At 49.8% G+C, this 13,413-nt stretch overlaps 1 protein-coding gene across 1 annotated transcript in view; it reads left to right on the top strand.

Annotated features, from left to right (window-relative positions):
* The first annotated feature begins 250 nt into the window (after positions 1-250).
* PEBP4 (phosphatidylethanolamine binding protein 4) overlaps positions 251-13,413 on the top strand; it is an 80,562-nt gene continuing 67,399 nt past the window's right edge. The window contains exons 1-3 of the mRNA XM_066567321.1: positions 251-823; positions 2,853-2,980; positions 4,819-4,951. Of these exons, the coding sequence (XP_066423418.1) occupies positions 2,859-2,980; positions 4,819-4,951 (255 nt within the window). The 5' untranslated portion in view covers positions 251-823; positions 2,853-2,858. The remainder of the gene's footprint in view (positions 824-2,852; positions 2,981-4,818; positions 4,952-13,413) is intronic.

Here is a 13,413-nt window from a genome sequence, read left to right as displayed (position 1 = left end):
CACCTCTCCCAGTGCCCTGCCCTGCCTCTTGCTCAGCTTCCATCCGCATCCCCATTTCTCCAAGGAAATTCTGCCTTCCTCACCATTCCATGACCACATTTCTGGGCATTTTCTGCTGATCACCAGCTTTGCCCGGTACTGGACACCCCGGATTTTCAACCCCCCCCCCATCCATGTGAGGATGCAAACCCCAAACCTGACTCAGCCCGGCATTCCTGGGAAAAGCCTGACTCACGTGAGCCCCATTTGCCGGCTCAGGGCTTTAATTACGGGCTGTGCCCATCTCGGCAGCGTGGGAACGGGAGCCATTAAGCCCCTAAAAGCTCCCGATCATTCCCAATCCATTAATGTTCCTAATTAGTTAAACCCGGCCGCCTCTTTCCCCTCGCCGGGCTCGCTCGTGTTCTCCGAGCGTGCAGCCACCGCTCCATTATGTAACGATCCCCTCGCTGCTGGAATCCCAATTCACACCGGGCTCTTCCCCACTATTATTTTATTTCATTTACTCGCATGTGCCTCTTCCCCGGAGCCCATCAGGCAATGGGCGAGCCGGGCAGACCCGAGTGGGGCTCGCAGCGCTCCTGACCAGCCCGAGGAGCTGCGGGTGCATTGGGGGGCAGCGCCCGGGGCCGTTCGGGGCTGTTGGGGCGGTTGCCGGGGGTTAAAAGCCGTTGGCAGAGCCGGAGCAGCTGCCTGCCCCTTCCCTGGGCTTTGGCTTTCGTTCCCGGTCCCTGTGTCCCTTCCTGCCAAGGAAACCATCTCCACGGCAACCTCAAACCTCCGGGCTGTGCCTCGGAGCTGCTCTGCCGTCCCCAGGACCCCGGTAAGTGGCTCTCTGGTGGCCCGGGGCTGCGAGGTTTGGCTGCTGGGCTCGGCAGGGGGGTGCGGGACCCGACCCCCTTGTCCCCTTGTCCCCGTGTCCCCTTCGAGGTTTAAAAAGGGGTGGCCAGAAGGTGGGAAAAGCGCTGGAGGGGGTGGCTGGGGCAGCCTTGGCTTGGGGACATGTCCTGCTGTCCTGGCTGGGTGCGTGTCCTCGCACGGACCACAGCCAGCCCTGATCCCGATTTTCCGTCGGGTTTGGGAGAGCAGCAGGTGGGGATGGGGATTCTGTCCCCTCTTGGTGTCCCCGGGATGGCTGCGGTGTCACCACGTGGGGACATTCCCGGGCCCACGTGGAGGGGAACAAGCGCCAGCCCTGTGGGAAAGGCTCCTCCGAGCTGGGCTGGGCTCGGGATTGCCTGGAAAAATCAATTTCTCCTGGAAAAGAAGAGCAGGAAAAGGAGTTCTGGAATAAATGGGATTAAAGTTGTGGAGCTGCAGGAGAAAATGATGGACAAGTGTCGGATTAGGTTCTTTTTTGACTCCGAGATGGGGTAACTGAGAGGTTTGCATCTGTTTGTGTGAAAAATGCCAATCACTTGTTTTTAGAATTTTAAAAGTTTAATAGTAATAAAATGGTTATAAAAATAGTAATATAATTAGAGTAATAAAAATTGTGACAATTTGGATTGGGACAATAGAAGACAATAAAAACAAAGAGTTACAGACAGTCTGGGTACCTCTTTCTGGGCAAAATAAACCCGAAAAAGGCCCCACGTTAACAGAGGATTAACCCTTAAAAACAACAGCCTGTTGCATATTCATACACGATGCATAAATTCCATTCAAACAAAGAATTCCGTCTGGGCAGTGTCAGCTTCTTCCTCTGAATCCTGATGGCTCTTCAGGGCTGAGCAAGGCAGGAAGAAATTTTCATTTCTTCTGATAATGGAGCAATGAATTCTCTTTCTCTGAAAGATTCAGGTGTCCTGTGGCTGCTATCTGGTGCAGGTACCTCATTCCTCTCTTTAAAAAATATCCCACATACATCGTTTCTGTTTTAACTACAAAAGTTCCATTTTAACTACAAAACTACATTTACCATCCTATTAAAATGTTAATACAGCACTACTAATCAATACAACATAATACATATAGTAAATATCTGCGTAGGGCCATATATTATGCACTTTTCACTTGTAAGCCTTGAGGTAAGAAACTTAGAAATACCATGGAATAGGACAGACTTTGTTGAGAAATATAACTAGAAACAAGTTTAAAGGATGGCCTCACAAATAAAACTAAATACTTTAGAGAAATAGAGCTGTGAAAGATGCATTATAGTAAAAGCCACGAGGAGTAATTCTAGATAATGAACTTGAAAGCATTTACAGTATGGCATGGCAAAAGCTGATAGGCCAAAAATGTATTGTATAATATGTATCTTGCATATATATGTATTATATATGTTATATATATTATATATATGTGTTATATATTGTATATATATAATATACAATATAGTATATTATATATTATATTTTCATTATTTTATTATTATATTATTAAATAGAATATATTATTACATATTTTATATTATTATATATTACAATTATTATAATAATATTATATTTTCATTATTTTATATATATTGTATATTTTTATATTTATATATATATAGTATGTTTTAATTGTAATTAAAAAATTGTTGGCTTCTGAGTGTAATGGTGTGAGTTATAACAATTGAATATATATAATATATAAAAAATAATATATATTATAGATATATAATATGTATGAATATATAATGTAAATATATAAATAAAATGTATGTAGAAATTGAATTATATCTGTATTGCCTCACCCTTCACATGACACTACAAACAGAATAAAAGGTTTTGAAGTGTCTCTCAGTTACCCCATCTCTAAATCAAAACAGGACCTGATCCTACAGACCAGGGCAGGGCTGGGGCTGGTTTGGGCTGGGGGTGCTGGCTCCCCCGGGGCTGACCCTGCTGTCCCCATGTCCCCAGGGCAGGATGAAGCTGCTGGGGGCCGTGCTGGTGGCGCTGTCCCTGCTCCTGCCGGGCGCCTGGGCCAGCGAGGCCTCCCGGACCTGCATCTTCCAGACCCTCAGCGAGTCCGACCACGAGTTCTGCAGGTGAGCCACGCTCCGGGGCCTCTGTCACTGCCACTGCCTTTGTGTCACCTCCTACCCGGCCTGGCCTGGCCTGGCCTGGCCTCTGTCACTGCCCAACCTGACCATTCCCTTTGTGTCACCTCCTACCCAGCCTGGCCTGGCCTGGCTTGGCCTCTGTCACTGCCCAACCTGACCATTCCCTTTGTGTCACCTCCTACCCGGCCTGGCCTCTGGCCCCTGCCTGTCCCCAGCCTGGCCTCTGTCCCCTGCCATTCCCTTTGGGTCACCTCCTGCCCAGCCTGGCCTCTGTCTCCTGCCTGTCCCCGGCCTGGCCTCTGTCCCCAGCCTGGCCATTCCCTTTGTGTCCCCAGCCTGGCCATTCCCTTTGTGTCACCTCCTACCTGGCCTGGCCTCTGTCCCCTGCCTGTCCCCGGCCTGGCCTCTGTCCCCAGCCTGGCCATTCCCTTTGTGTCACCTCCTGCCCAGCCTGGCCTCTGTCTCCTGCCTCTCCCCTGCCTGGCCTGGCCTCTGTCACCTCCCCAGCCCGGCCATTCCCTTTGTGTCACCTCCTGGCACAGTTCATCCCAGTGTCCCCTTGCTGTGAGTTTTGGCTCTTTTCCTCCTTTTCCTCCTTTCCTCCTTTTCCCTGGGTCTGGCATTCTCTGGGGTTATTCCCCAGCTGTGCAGAGGCTCTGGAAGTGGCTTTGGCAGCAGCAGGGATCTCAGAAGTTTTCCATGGAAAGCTTCAGAGGAAGGAGGCTGCTTTTCCATGGAATGCTGGAATGCTTCGGGTGGGAAGGGGTCCTAAAACCCATCCAGCTCCAACCCCAACTATCCCAGGCTTAAAACCCATCCAGCTCCAACCCCAACTATCCCAGGCCATAAAACCCATCCAGCTCCAACTATCCCAGGCCATAAAACCCATCCAGCTCCAACCCCAAGTATCCCAGGCCATAAAACCCATCCAGCTCCAACCTCAACTATCCCAGGCCCTAAAACCCATCCAGCTCCAGCTCCAACTATCCCAGCCTTAAAACCCATCCAGCTCCAACCCCAAGTATCCCAGGCCATAAAACCCATCCAGCTCCAACCCCAACTATCCCAGGCCCTAAAACCCATCCAGCTCCAGCCCTGACTATTCCAGGCCTTAAAACCCATCCAGCTCCAACTATCCCAGGCCCTAAAACCCATCCAGCTCCAACTATCCCAGGCCATAAAACCCATCCAGCTCCAACCCCAACTATCCCAGGCCCTAAAACCCATCCAGCTCCAGCTCCAACTATCCCAGCCTTAAAACCCATCCAGCTCCAACCCCGACTATCCCAGGCCCTAAAACCCATCCAGCTCCAACTATCCCAGGCCCTAAAACCCATCCAGCTCCAGCCCTGACTATCCCAGGCCCTAAAACCCATCCAGCTCCAACTATCCCAGGCCATAAAACCCATCCAGCTCCAACCCCAACTATCCCAGGCCTTAAAACCCATCCAGCTCCAACCCCGACTATCCCAGGCCCTAAAACCCATCCAGCTCCAACCCCAACTATTCCAGGCTGATCCAAGCTGGCCTTGGACACTTCCAGGGGTGAGCTCCTCTGGGGATCCCATCCCAGCCCCTCCCCACCCTCCCAGGAGGAATTCCTTCCCAAAATCTCCTGAAGAGCACACCAGGAGCACAGGAATTCAAATGTTCTTCAGCAGATTTAGGGAAGGAATTTCTAATCATAATCATTTATAATAGTTTATAATAATTCCCGTTCTCCCACCCTTTCACCCTGCCGGCATTCCCAACCCCATCCCAAGCCTGCCCTGGCAGCCATTCCCACCTCCAGGCTCATTTTGCTCCCTGCCCCCCTTTTCCAGGGGGGATTTGGAAATCATCTACCCCGAGGTGGGCGACGTGAGCTGCTCCTACATCCCCAAGTGCCACGGGTACCGCCAGAAGCTCAGCGAGGAGTGGGGCAAGCCCCGCGTCCGCTACCCCTGGGCCAAGAAGGTGAGGCCCCATTCTGCTTTTCCTGGGGTCAGGGGGACTTTAGGAGCTTTTTCCCCACTTTTCTTCATTGATTCAGGTGTTTGGTTGGAGGCTGAGCTGTGGATAAATGGAATTGCCTTTTTTTGTGATTTTTTTGTAATTTATTTAAATTTTTTTTTCCTACACTGTGGCCATTAAATTACCTTTTCTCACATTCAGACTTCTTTTACTACACTGAAAAAACTTTTGTATTTTTATATTTATATTTATAGTTCATATTATACTTTATTATTTGTATACTCTATTTCTATTTTATTTCTAATTTATTTCTGTTTTATTTCTACTTTATTTCTATTTTATTTCTGTTTTATTTCTGTTTTATTTCTATCTTATTATTTTTATATTTCATTATGTTTATATATTTCATGCTTTTATATATTTTTATATTTTTGCATTTCTATTTTTAATTTTATATTTTATATTTTTTCCTTTGGCCATTTACTAAATAATTATCTTTTCGTACATCATACCCATTTTACAGCTATTCCAGCCATGTTGTAGCCATTTAATGAATTCTTTTCACCATATCACCACATTTTCAATTTAGAATATTTGCTGCATTGTAACCATTATTTCTCCTATAAATGCAGTAATTTATAATTTCCCCTACATTCACTTTTAAAACAATTAATTAAATTTTAATATACTGTGACCATTTAAGTGGCCAGAGCATAGCAAAGCAATTAAGTTATTTTTTCCTGCTACATGTGGCCACTTTGTAATTTAATTTTTTGCTATTTGTAGCCTCCTAATGATTTAATTTTGTGCTCCACCACGGCTATTTTTAAAAAGGAATTAAATGGCCACAATGTAGGAAAAATAGGAATTAAGTGGCCAGAAGTAGAGAAAAATTTAATTAATTTAATATCTATGTTGTGGCCACTGAATATTTATAATTTTTGCTACATTTTGGCCATTTCAATTTAGTTTCCTCTACTTTGACCACTTAATTTTTGGTATATTCTGACCACTGGATTTTTTTTGCAGTCCATCGTGGCGGTTTCATTTTGTTGCCACAACTCAGCCAAAAAAAAAAAAAAAAAAAAATCAAAAAACCCAAAAAATTCAATCTGAAATTTTCCACCGCGGATTTTAATTTTACAAATTTTTTTTTAGTCAACTTTTCAAAGCCCTCCTGGCTTCGGGGTGGGATTTGGGATCCGCGATGGGATTTGGTATCGAGGGTGGGATTTGGGATTTGACATGGAATTTGGGATCGGCGATGGGATTTGGGATTTGCGATGGGATCGGCGTTGGGAATTGGGATTTGGGATTTGGGATGGGATCGGCGTTGGGATTTGGGATTTGGGATCGCGGGTTGGGGGGAATCCCGGTGCTGCTGTTCCCTCTCGCCACCACCAGGTGGCAGCATTGAACTGCCCGAGCTCCAGCACCGCCCGGACTGGGAGGAACTGGGATGAACTGGGAGCGCCGGGATCTGTGCTGAGCGTGCCGCGGGCACTGGGAGGGGACAATAAATGGGGTGACTATGGGGTATTTTAGGGGACACCCCGCGCCGTGCCCTGCTGTGATCCCAAACCCGTCCCAGGATGCAGCCTCGTCTCGTAGCGTTCCCAAATCCCGGCGGAGTCCTCGCTGGCACCCCAAAACCCGCCCTATCCCAATAATTTCTGTAATTCCCATGGCCAGCTCCAGCCCTGGGAGCTGCTCAGGGAGAAGTCAGCTCTGCTGGCGTTACCTCGGAGGGTGAACAATCCGTTTTTCCAGCTCTTCCCCCCCAGTCTGGGAAGTCTCTTCCCCCTGTGGATCACACGGTTGGAAGGAGAACTTTTCCCTAAAGATGTCTGATTCTCCAAAAAAAGCAAAACAAAACAAAAATCCCCCTTCCTGGCAGTGGCTGCTGCACGCAGACCCATCCCCGGCTTTCCAGGAGTTTGAAGTTTCCCAGGCATGGATGTGGGCAGTTGTTTTTCCTTTAATTTTACTCCTGGAAAGCAAAGCAGGGCCGGGAGAAGGGAGGGGACTCTCCGGGGATGGAACGCGGCTGCCGGCGGCTGTGGGAAGGATTTTGGGGAGCAGAGCCAGACCCTGCCAGGCTGTGCCAGTGGGATGCGGGCTGAGCGTCCCAGAATCCACAAAAAGCAGGGAAGGCTGAGCCGGGAGCTCGGGGGTGGCACCTGTTTATTTCGGGATGGAATTCCAGCTGTGCCTCGGGGGTGGCAGGTCCCCAGGGAGCCCCTGGCACGGGCGGCGGCTCCCGCTGGCACCGGGAGCGGCTCCGCTGAGGATTTGGCACCGTTTCCTTCCGAGACATCTCGGCACATCTTGCGCTGAGGCGGCATCTGAGGACACGGGGCCCCGCTGCCTCCCGAGCTTTGGGGTGGGTTTCTCCTCTGGCCTTCCCCAAAAATGCCTCCCCAGCTCTGCACAGCTGGGAATGATCCAGCTGCTGTGCCCAGAGTTCATTCTGCACGGCCTTAAACCTCCTCAGTTTTGGGGTTTTTTTTGATAGGAATATGCAATTTTTTTACTCCTGAACCCCTAAGGATGCTTTGGGATAATCTTTTTCCCTCTTAAGCTCACCCTAAATTGAGTGGGAACAAGAGCTGTGGCATGAGAGTTGTTTTTATGCTTTATGTGGGTATTTCTAAACCCAGGAAATTTGATTATTCCTAATTTATTCCCAAATGGGAGTGGGAAAATTTGGCAAAGCGAGGAGATCTCCATCTCCCTGTGGTGCTCCAGTGGGATGCTCCAGCTCAGTGATCCTGGATGGGGTGGGGAGGGCTGGCTGAAGGGCTGGAGATGCTTTTCCCATCCAAATCCGTGGCAGAAAATCTCGGGGTTTGAGGATGCAAACTTGTGTAGGAAGTGTCGGCTCTCTGTGGAACACTTTGTCTCTTCAAGAAAAACAACCACCAAAAAAGCCAAATGCGGAGTGTTTGTTTTTCTCTCTAGAAATATTTATCAGTTTTCTGAAAAGGGGGGGGGGAATGGGAGGTTTCCCATTCTTGTCCCAGATATTTGGGATGTGTTTGGGGTCACCTTTGTGCCCAAGGTCTGTCCCTGCAGCTCCTCAGGGAAGGGAACATCGATGGTTTGGGGTGAGGAGCTGGAAGTGGGGTGGCATCTTGCAAATTTGAGCTCTGACGGCAGCAAAATCTGGCCTGGGGGACTTCAATGCATCACTTTAGGGTGGATTTGAATATTTTGTCATGTTTAAACACTGAGCTGTCAAACCCAGCTTTATCAAACATCGATTTACTGCCCAAAAAAAAACCATTTTGGGGCAATTTTTAGTGCCATGAGGGCACCTGTTGTGTGTGGGGGCATCTCGGTGAGCAATAGGCTCAGGGAAGGGAGCCAGGGATGCACTGCCAGGGACAGGAGAGGGGTTCTGGATGGATGGAGACCCTGGAAAACTTTGAACTGCCCTGTCCTGGTGGGCAAAGATCTGGGAATATCTCTCTGGAGATCAGCCCTGGGATGTTCAGGATGCTGAATCCATGGGAGATGCAACCCTCAGATGTTCAGGATGTTCAGTCCATAGGAGATCAGCCCTGGGATGTTGAGGATGTTCAGTCCATGGAGAATGCAGCCTTGGGATGTTCAGGATGTTCAATCCATGGGAGATGCAACCCTGGGATGTTCAGTCCATGGAAAATGCAGCCTTGGGATGTTGAGGATATTCAGTCCATGGGAGAGATCAGCTCTGGGATGTTGAGGATGTTCAATCCATGGGAGATCAGCTCTGGAATGTTCAGGATGTTCAGTCCATGGGAGATCAGCCCTGGGATGTTCAGGATGCTGAATCCATGGGAGATGCAACCCTCAGATGTTTGGGATGTTCAATCCATGGGAGATGCAACCCTGGGATATTCAATCCATGGGAGATCAGCCCTGGGATGTTCAGGATGCTGACTCCATGGGAGATCAGCCCTGGGATGTTGAGGATGTTCAATCCATGGGAGATGCAACCCTGGGATGTTCAGGATGTTCAATCCATGGGAGATCAGCCCTGGGATGTTCAGGATGTTCAATCCATGGGAGATCAGCCCTGGGATGTTCAGGGTGTTCAATCCATGGGAGATCAGCCCTGGGATGTTGAGGATGTTCAATCCATGGGAGATCAGCCCTGGGATGTTGAGGATGTTCAATCCATGGGAGATCAGCCCTGGGATGTTCAGGATGTTCAATCCATGGGAGATCAGCCCTGGGATGTTCAGGATGTTCAGTCCATGGGAGATCAGCCCTGGGATGTTCAGGATGTTCAATCCATGGGAGATCAGCCCTGGGATGTTCAGGATGCTGACTCCATGGGAGATGCAACCCTGGGATGTTCAGGATGTTCAATCTGTGGGAGATCAGCCCTGGGTTGTTTAGAATGTTTGATCCATGGGAGATGCAACTCTGGGATGTTCAATCCATGGGAGATCAGCCCTGGAATGTCCAATCCTCACTGCAAAACTCTCCTGAGCACATCCCAATCCTCCTTTGGGTCCCACTGCACAGACCTGACCTCCAAACCCCAAACACTCCAGTACCCAGAGCACCTTCCCAAAATCCCCAACCCGGGAGCTGCTGGGGGCCCTTTCCCAGCCCAGGGAAGCAGGAGAACATCTGGGAGGACGGGAAACGCGGCCTCCTTGTCCTGCCTCGATATTGCTTTGCTCAAGCAAAAATAAATTGGAAAAGAAAATTGGCCCTTGCAGCAATTTGGGGCAGTTTCTCGATTGTGCAGCGTGGCAAAGCCCCCGACGGTGATGGATCGCTGCATTAACCCAAAGCTGCGTCCCCTGATTCCCTTTTATTACCACTCGTGGTGGCAGACAGAAAAACAGATTACACTGGAGATCAAATCGATAGGAACTTTATTTACTGGCCTTTTAAAAACATATTTCTGGGCTTTATAAAAACATACGGCAGATGCCAGGGATGGGCCTTGTCTCCTTGTTAAAAAGCAATTTACCTGTGCTGGAGCTGCTACCTTTTACCTGCTCCTCCAGATTTGTTTTCATCCCAAGCTTTGACAACTTCCTTAGAGGCTTCTTTAGGCCATGCCATCACTTTTTTAGGATACAGGAAGGAATTGGATTTTTTTTTTTTTTCACAACAAAATCTAGAAATAAAGTGTTTTTCTCAGGGTTTCTACCCCAAACTCAACTTTTTAAAACTTGTTTTTGCAAGCAGCCAATTTGCACATCTCTGAGCTCAGCTCCTTCCTGCTGCTCCTCAGCTCTCTGGGATAAAGACATTTCCAAGCTGGGATGAAATGGGGCCGGGGAGGCAGCTGGAAAATCCCCCCCAGCTGTGTGACCCATGGGATGGGACCCTCAGGGCTGCCTTTGAGCTTTCTGTGCCTAAACCTGTGACCAGCACCCAGGGCTGGGCCTGTGGGGCTGGAGAGGTCCTGGGAATTGGAGCTGTGCCCCTGGGAATGGGAGCCCAGGGAGGGAAGAGCAGGAGGAGGAGTTTCTCCCAAGAACCTGCAGAAAATCCACTCTGGTTCTTTTCCCCTGATTCTCCTCCCCCTTTTGTGAAGCACTTGGTGGCCTGGCTGGGGACAGGCCTGGCTTGGGACAAGCCTGATTCATAAAGAGTTTTGTGTTCCCATTATTTGGGCACTCATTTGTGTGAAGAAATTCATTTCTTTTAACAAAGGCAAGGGCAGCTTTGTTCCATCTCCTCCCGGGATGTGCTGCAGGGGTGGCAGGAGGGGACGTGCAGCTGGCTGGGGAGGGACCTTTTTGTGGCACTCGGGTTCCGTGCCCGCCTTGCTGGAGAAGATGGTTGGAAGCAGAAGATTTCTGACAGTTTGTGTATCCCTGCTGGCTCATGGAGCCGTCTGGAGCTGAGGAGCCACCAGCATGGTTTTCTCCCTCTCTCAATCCTGTCTGGGCTCCTCAGAAACAATGGCCCAACATTCCTCGCCGCTGCTGTCAGCCGAGATTCCCGGGATGAGCCCAGGCCCCCGGTGATGAGCCCCTCCCTGCTGGGTTGGGTTCCCATGCCCTGGGATGGCTCTGTGGCATTCCAGCACCCCCGAATTCACAGGGGGAATGGTGTGAGGGATCTCAGCTTCCACAGGGCCTCTTTGAGGGCTTTGGAGCGGGGTGGCAAAGCCGAAATGAATGTGTGTGCTGAGGGCTCTGCGTGCTGCCTCAGCCCTGTCCTCTGCTGACCCCGTGCCACCGTTCCACGGGGGATTTATTGGGATGTGATCCCTCCGAGCCAAGCACTGCTCAAATTCCCATCCTTTAGGGGAGCAGGAAGGTTTTTCCCCTTGATGGGAACGGCTGGAGTGGTTCACCAACATCACAGGGGTGTTGTCCTCCACTGGGCCCTGGTGCCACCGGAGGGGACCGGGGGGCAGCTGGTGCCACACGCCAGGAGAGCCTGGTTCCATGAGCAATCCTGGCAGGAACGTCACTTCACATCCATCTCCTGACCTGCCCGTCCTCTGGACCTTTAACCACCCCGGACAAACATCATTGCCCCGAAGGGGGAGGCTGGGCAGCACCTCCAGGTCATCCCCGTGCCTCGGCATCCCCTGCTCGCTCCTCGTTTTCCGCAGCAAAAAAAAAAAAAATGTTTGAAGGCGCCGCTGATTTCTCCCTTTGATCCCTGTAAACACTATACAGTAATCAAAGTTTAAGCTGCTTTGGGTGAAATAATTGCTTAACAATCATATAAGACAAAGTGATTCAACAAATGACAATTAGGACTTGTGATCTACAGAACAGATGCATTCAGTGTAGCATATTATAATGTGCTAATAGGAGATTGACAGCACAATAATAGGAGAGAACAGCCACTCAGCCTATAATTCCCAACCAAATGTGAGGCTGTCCACAGAGCTCAAATCCGAACAGGCTGTAAAATTAGAGGTAAGAAGGCACAAGTTTCACAAAGACTCATTAGCAGGTTGGCTGTGAATTTCCAAGGAAGGGGGGAAAATTCCTGCTGGAGGATTTACTCGCGAAAGGAAGGAAGGGGAGGGGGGGAACCTCAACCTCCGCACGTCTTTACGCTGGGAATGAGTAACCTCGATCACACTGGGCTCCAACAGGCTGGAACTGTTGCCGGATGCCAGCCAGGCTTGGGAGCAGAGGGCGGGTCCGGGCTCGTCCTGCGGGGGATGCACCGAGCAGACCCCGGTGTGAAGGACCAAATGAAATGAGGATTGATATGAGCACGGAGCTCCACCGGGCGTTCCCGACGGGAATTGGGCACTTCCCAAGCCTTAAATGATACTGATGGGTGACAGGGGCACCCTTTAGCCCTGTCCATGGCAATTAAGGCTTGTGCTTTCTCTTCTCTGTGGGGACATGGAGGGATGGGGACGTGTGCGGGAGTGGAGCTGTCAATCTCCACAGCCCTGGCACATGCGGAGGCAGGAGCTGGGATCCATCCCTGAACCCCTCCACACCCCGGGATAACATTCTCTGTGTGCTGCTCTCTCCTCTCTCCTTCCTTCCAGAGAGATCAAAGGAACTTAAAATTCCCAGCTCTGGTGACAAAACAGATTTCAGCTCGTCTCGTCCTTCCCGTGCCCCGCGCACGTGTTCCACCAATGTGGAATTTGGCCATATTTTATTATTAAATAAACATGCCAGAAAATGCACTTTTTGTGCATGGGGGAGGATGAGAAGGTTTGGTAATTAAAACTTCCATCCATCAACGCTTTGCTCCCAGAGATAATTGTGTGGCTCCCGCAGATGGATGTTTTGTATGGAATTAACCAGTGGGAATTGGTGCTGCTGTGTCTGAGGGGATGGGATGTGCCAGGGGCTGCCCAGGATTCCAGTGGAACATCCTGGGGAAGGTGTGATCATGCTCTGGTTGGGAATTTGTTGGGAATTTTGCTTTTTTGTCTCAGTTTTTTGCACAGTCAGGTGCTTTAGATCCACTTCATTTTCACCTGCAAATCCCAAAACTGCAGGGATGCACCTGTCAGGTGGGTCTGGCATAAAAAATATAGATTTTACGTGAATTTTATTAATTGCAGAGCCAAACTGAGTTATAGAAACAGATAAGTCTGTTGAAAACAATATGATTTTTCTTTCCCCTTGCCCCATCTTTGGATTTTCCTGGCATGCCCAGCCTGTGATGTGCCAAGTGTGGGTGTCGTGGGGCACTTGGCATTTCAGAGCCTTTAGCCAAGGTGACACTGGAGAAAAAGCTGCAAAGATCCCTCCCCTCATCCCCTCTCCAGGATTTATTTTTGAGGAGACCCTTAGGAAGTGCTGCCCCCGCAGAGGCTGGAGCCCATCTGGGTTTCAGAGCTTCCACGGGGTGATCGATGGCAGATCAATGAGCCCCAAGGGGACCTGTCACCCTCGTGGTGTCTCCTGACATGCCCCGGACCCGCCTGGGCTGTTTCAGAAGGAATTAATGGCATTTTGGGTGGGCAGGAGGGTTTACAGCAGCAGGCAGGTTCCTCCCGATGCTCCTGGCGCTTG

Source organism: Molothrus aeneus, chromosome 29 (genome assembly GCF_037042795.1).
Source record: "Molothrus aeneus isolate 106 chromosome 29, BPBGC_Maene_1.0, whole genome shotgun sequence".
NCBI classification, from domain to species: Eukaryota; Metazoa; Chordata; class Aves; order Passeriformes; family Icteridae; genus Molothrus; species Molothrus aeneus.
Note: the sequence above shows the minus strand (reverse complement) of the source record. Positions and strands in the feature narration are given on the sequence as shown.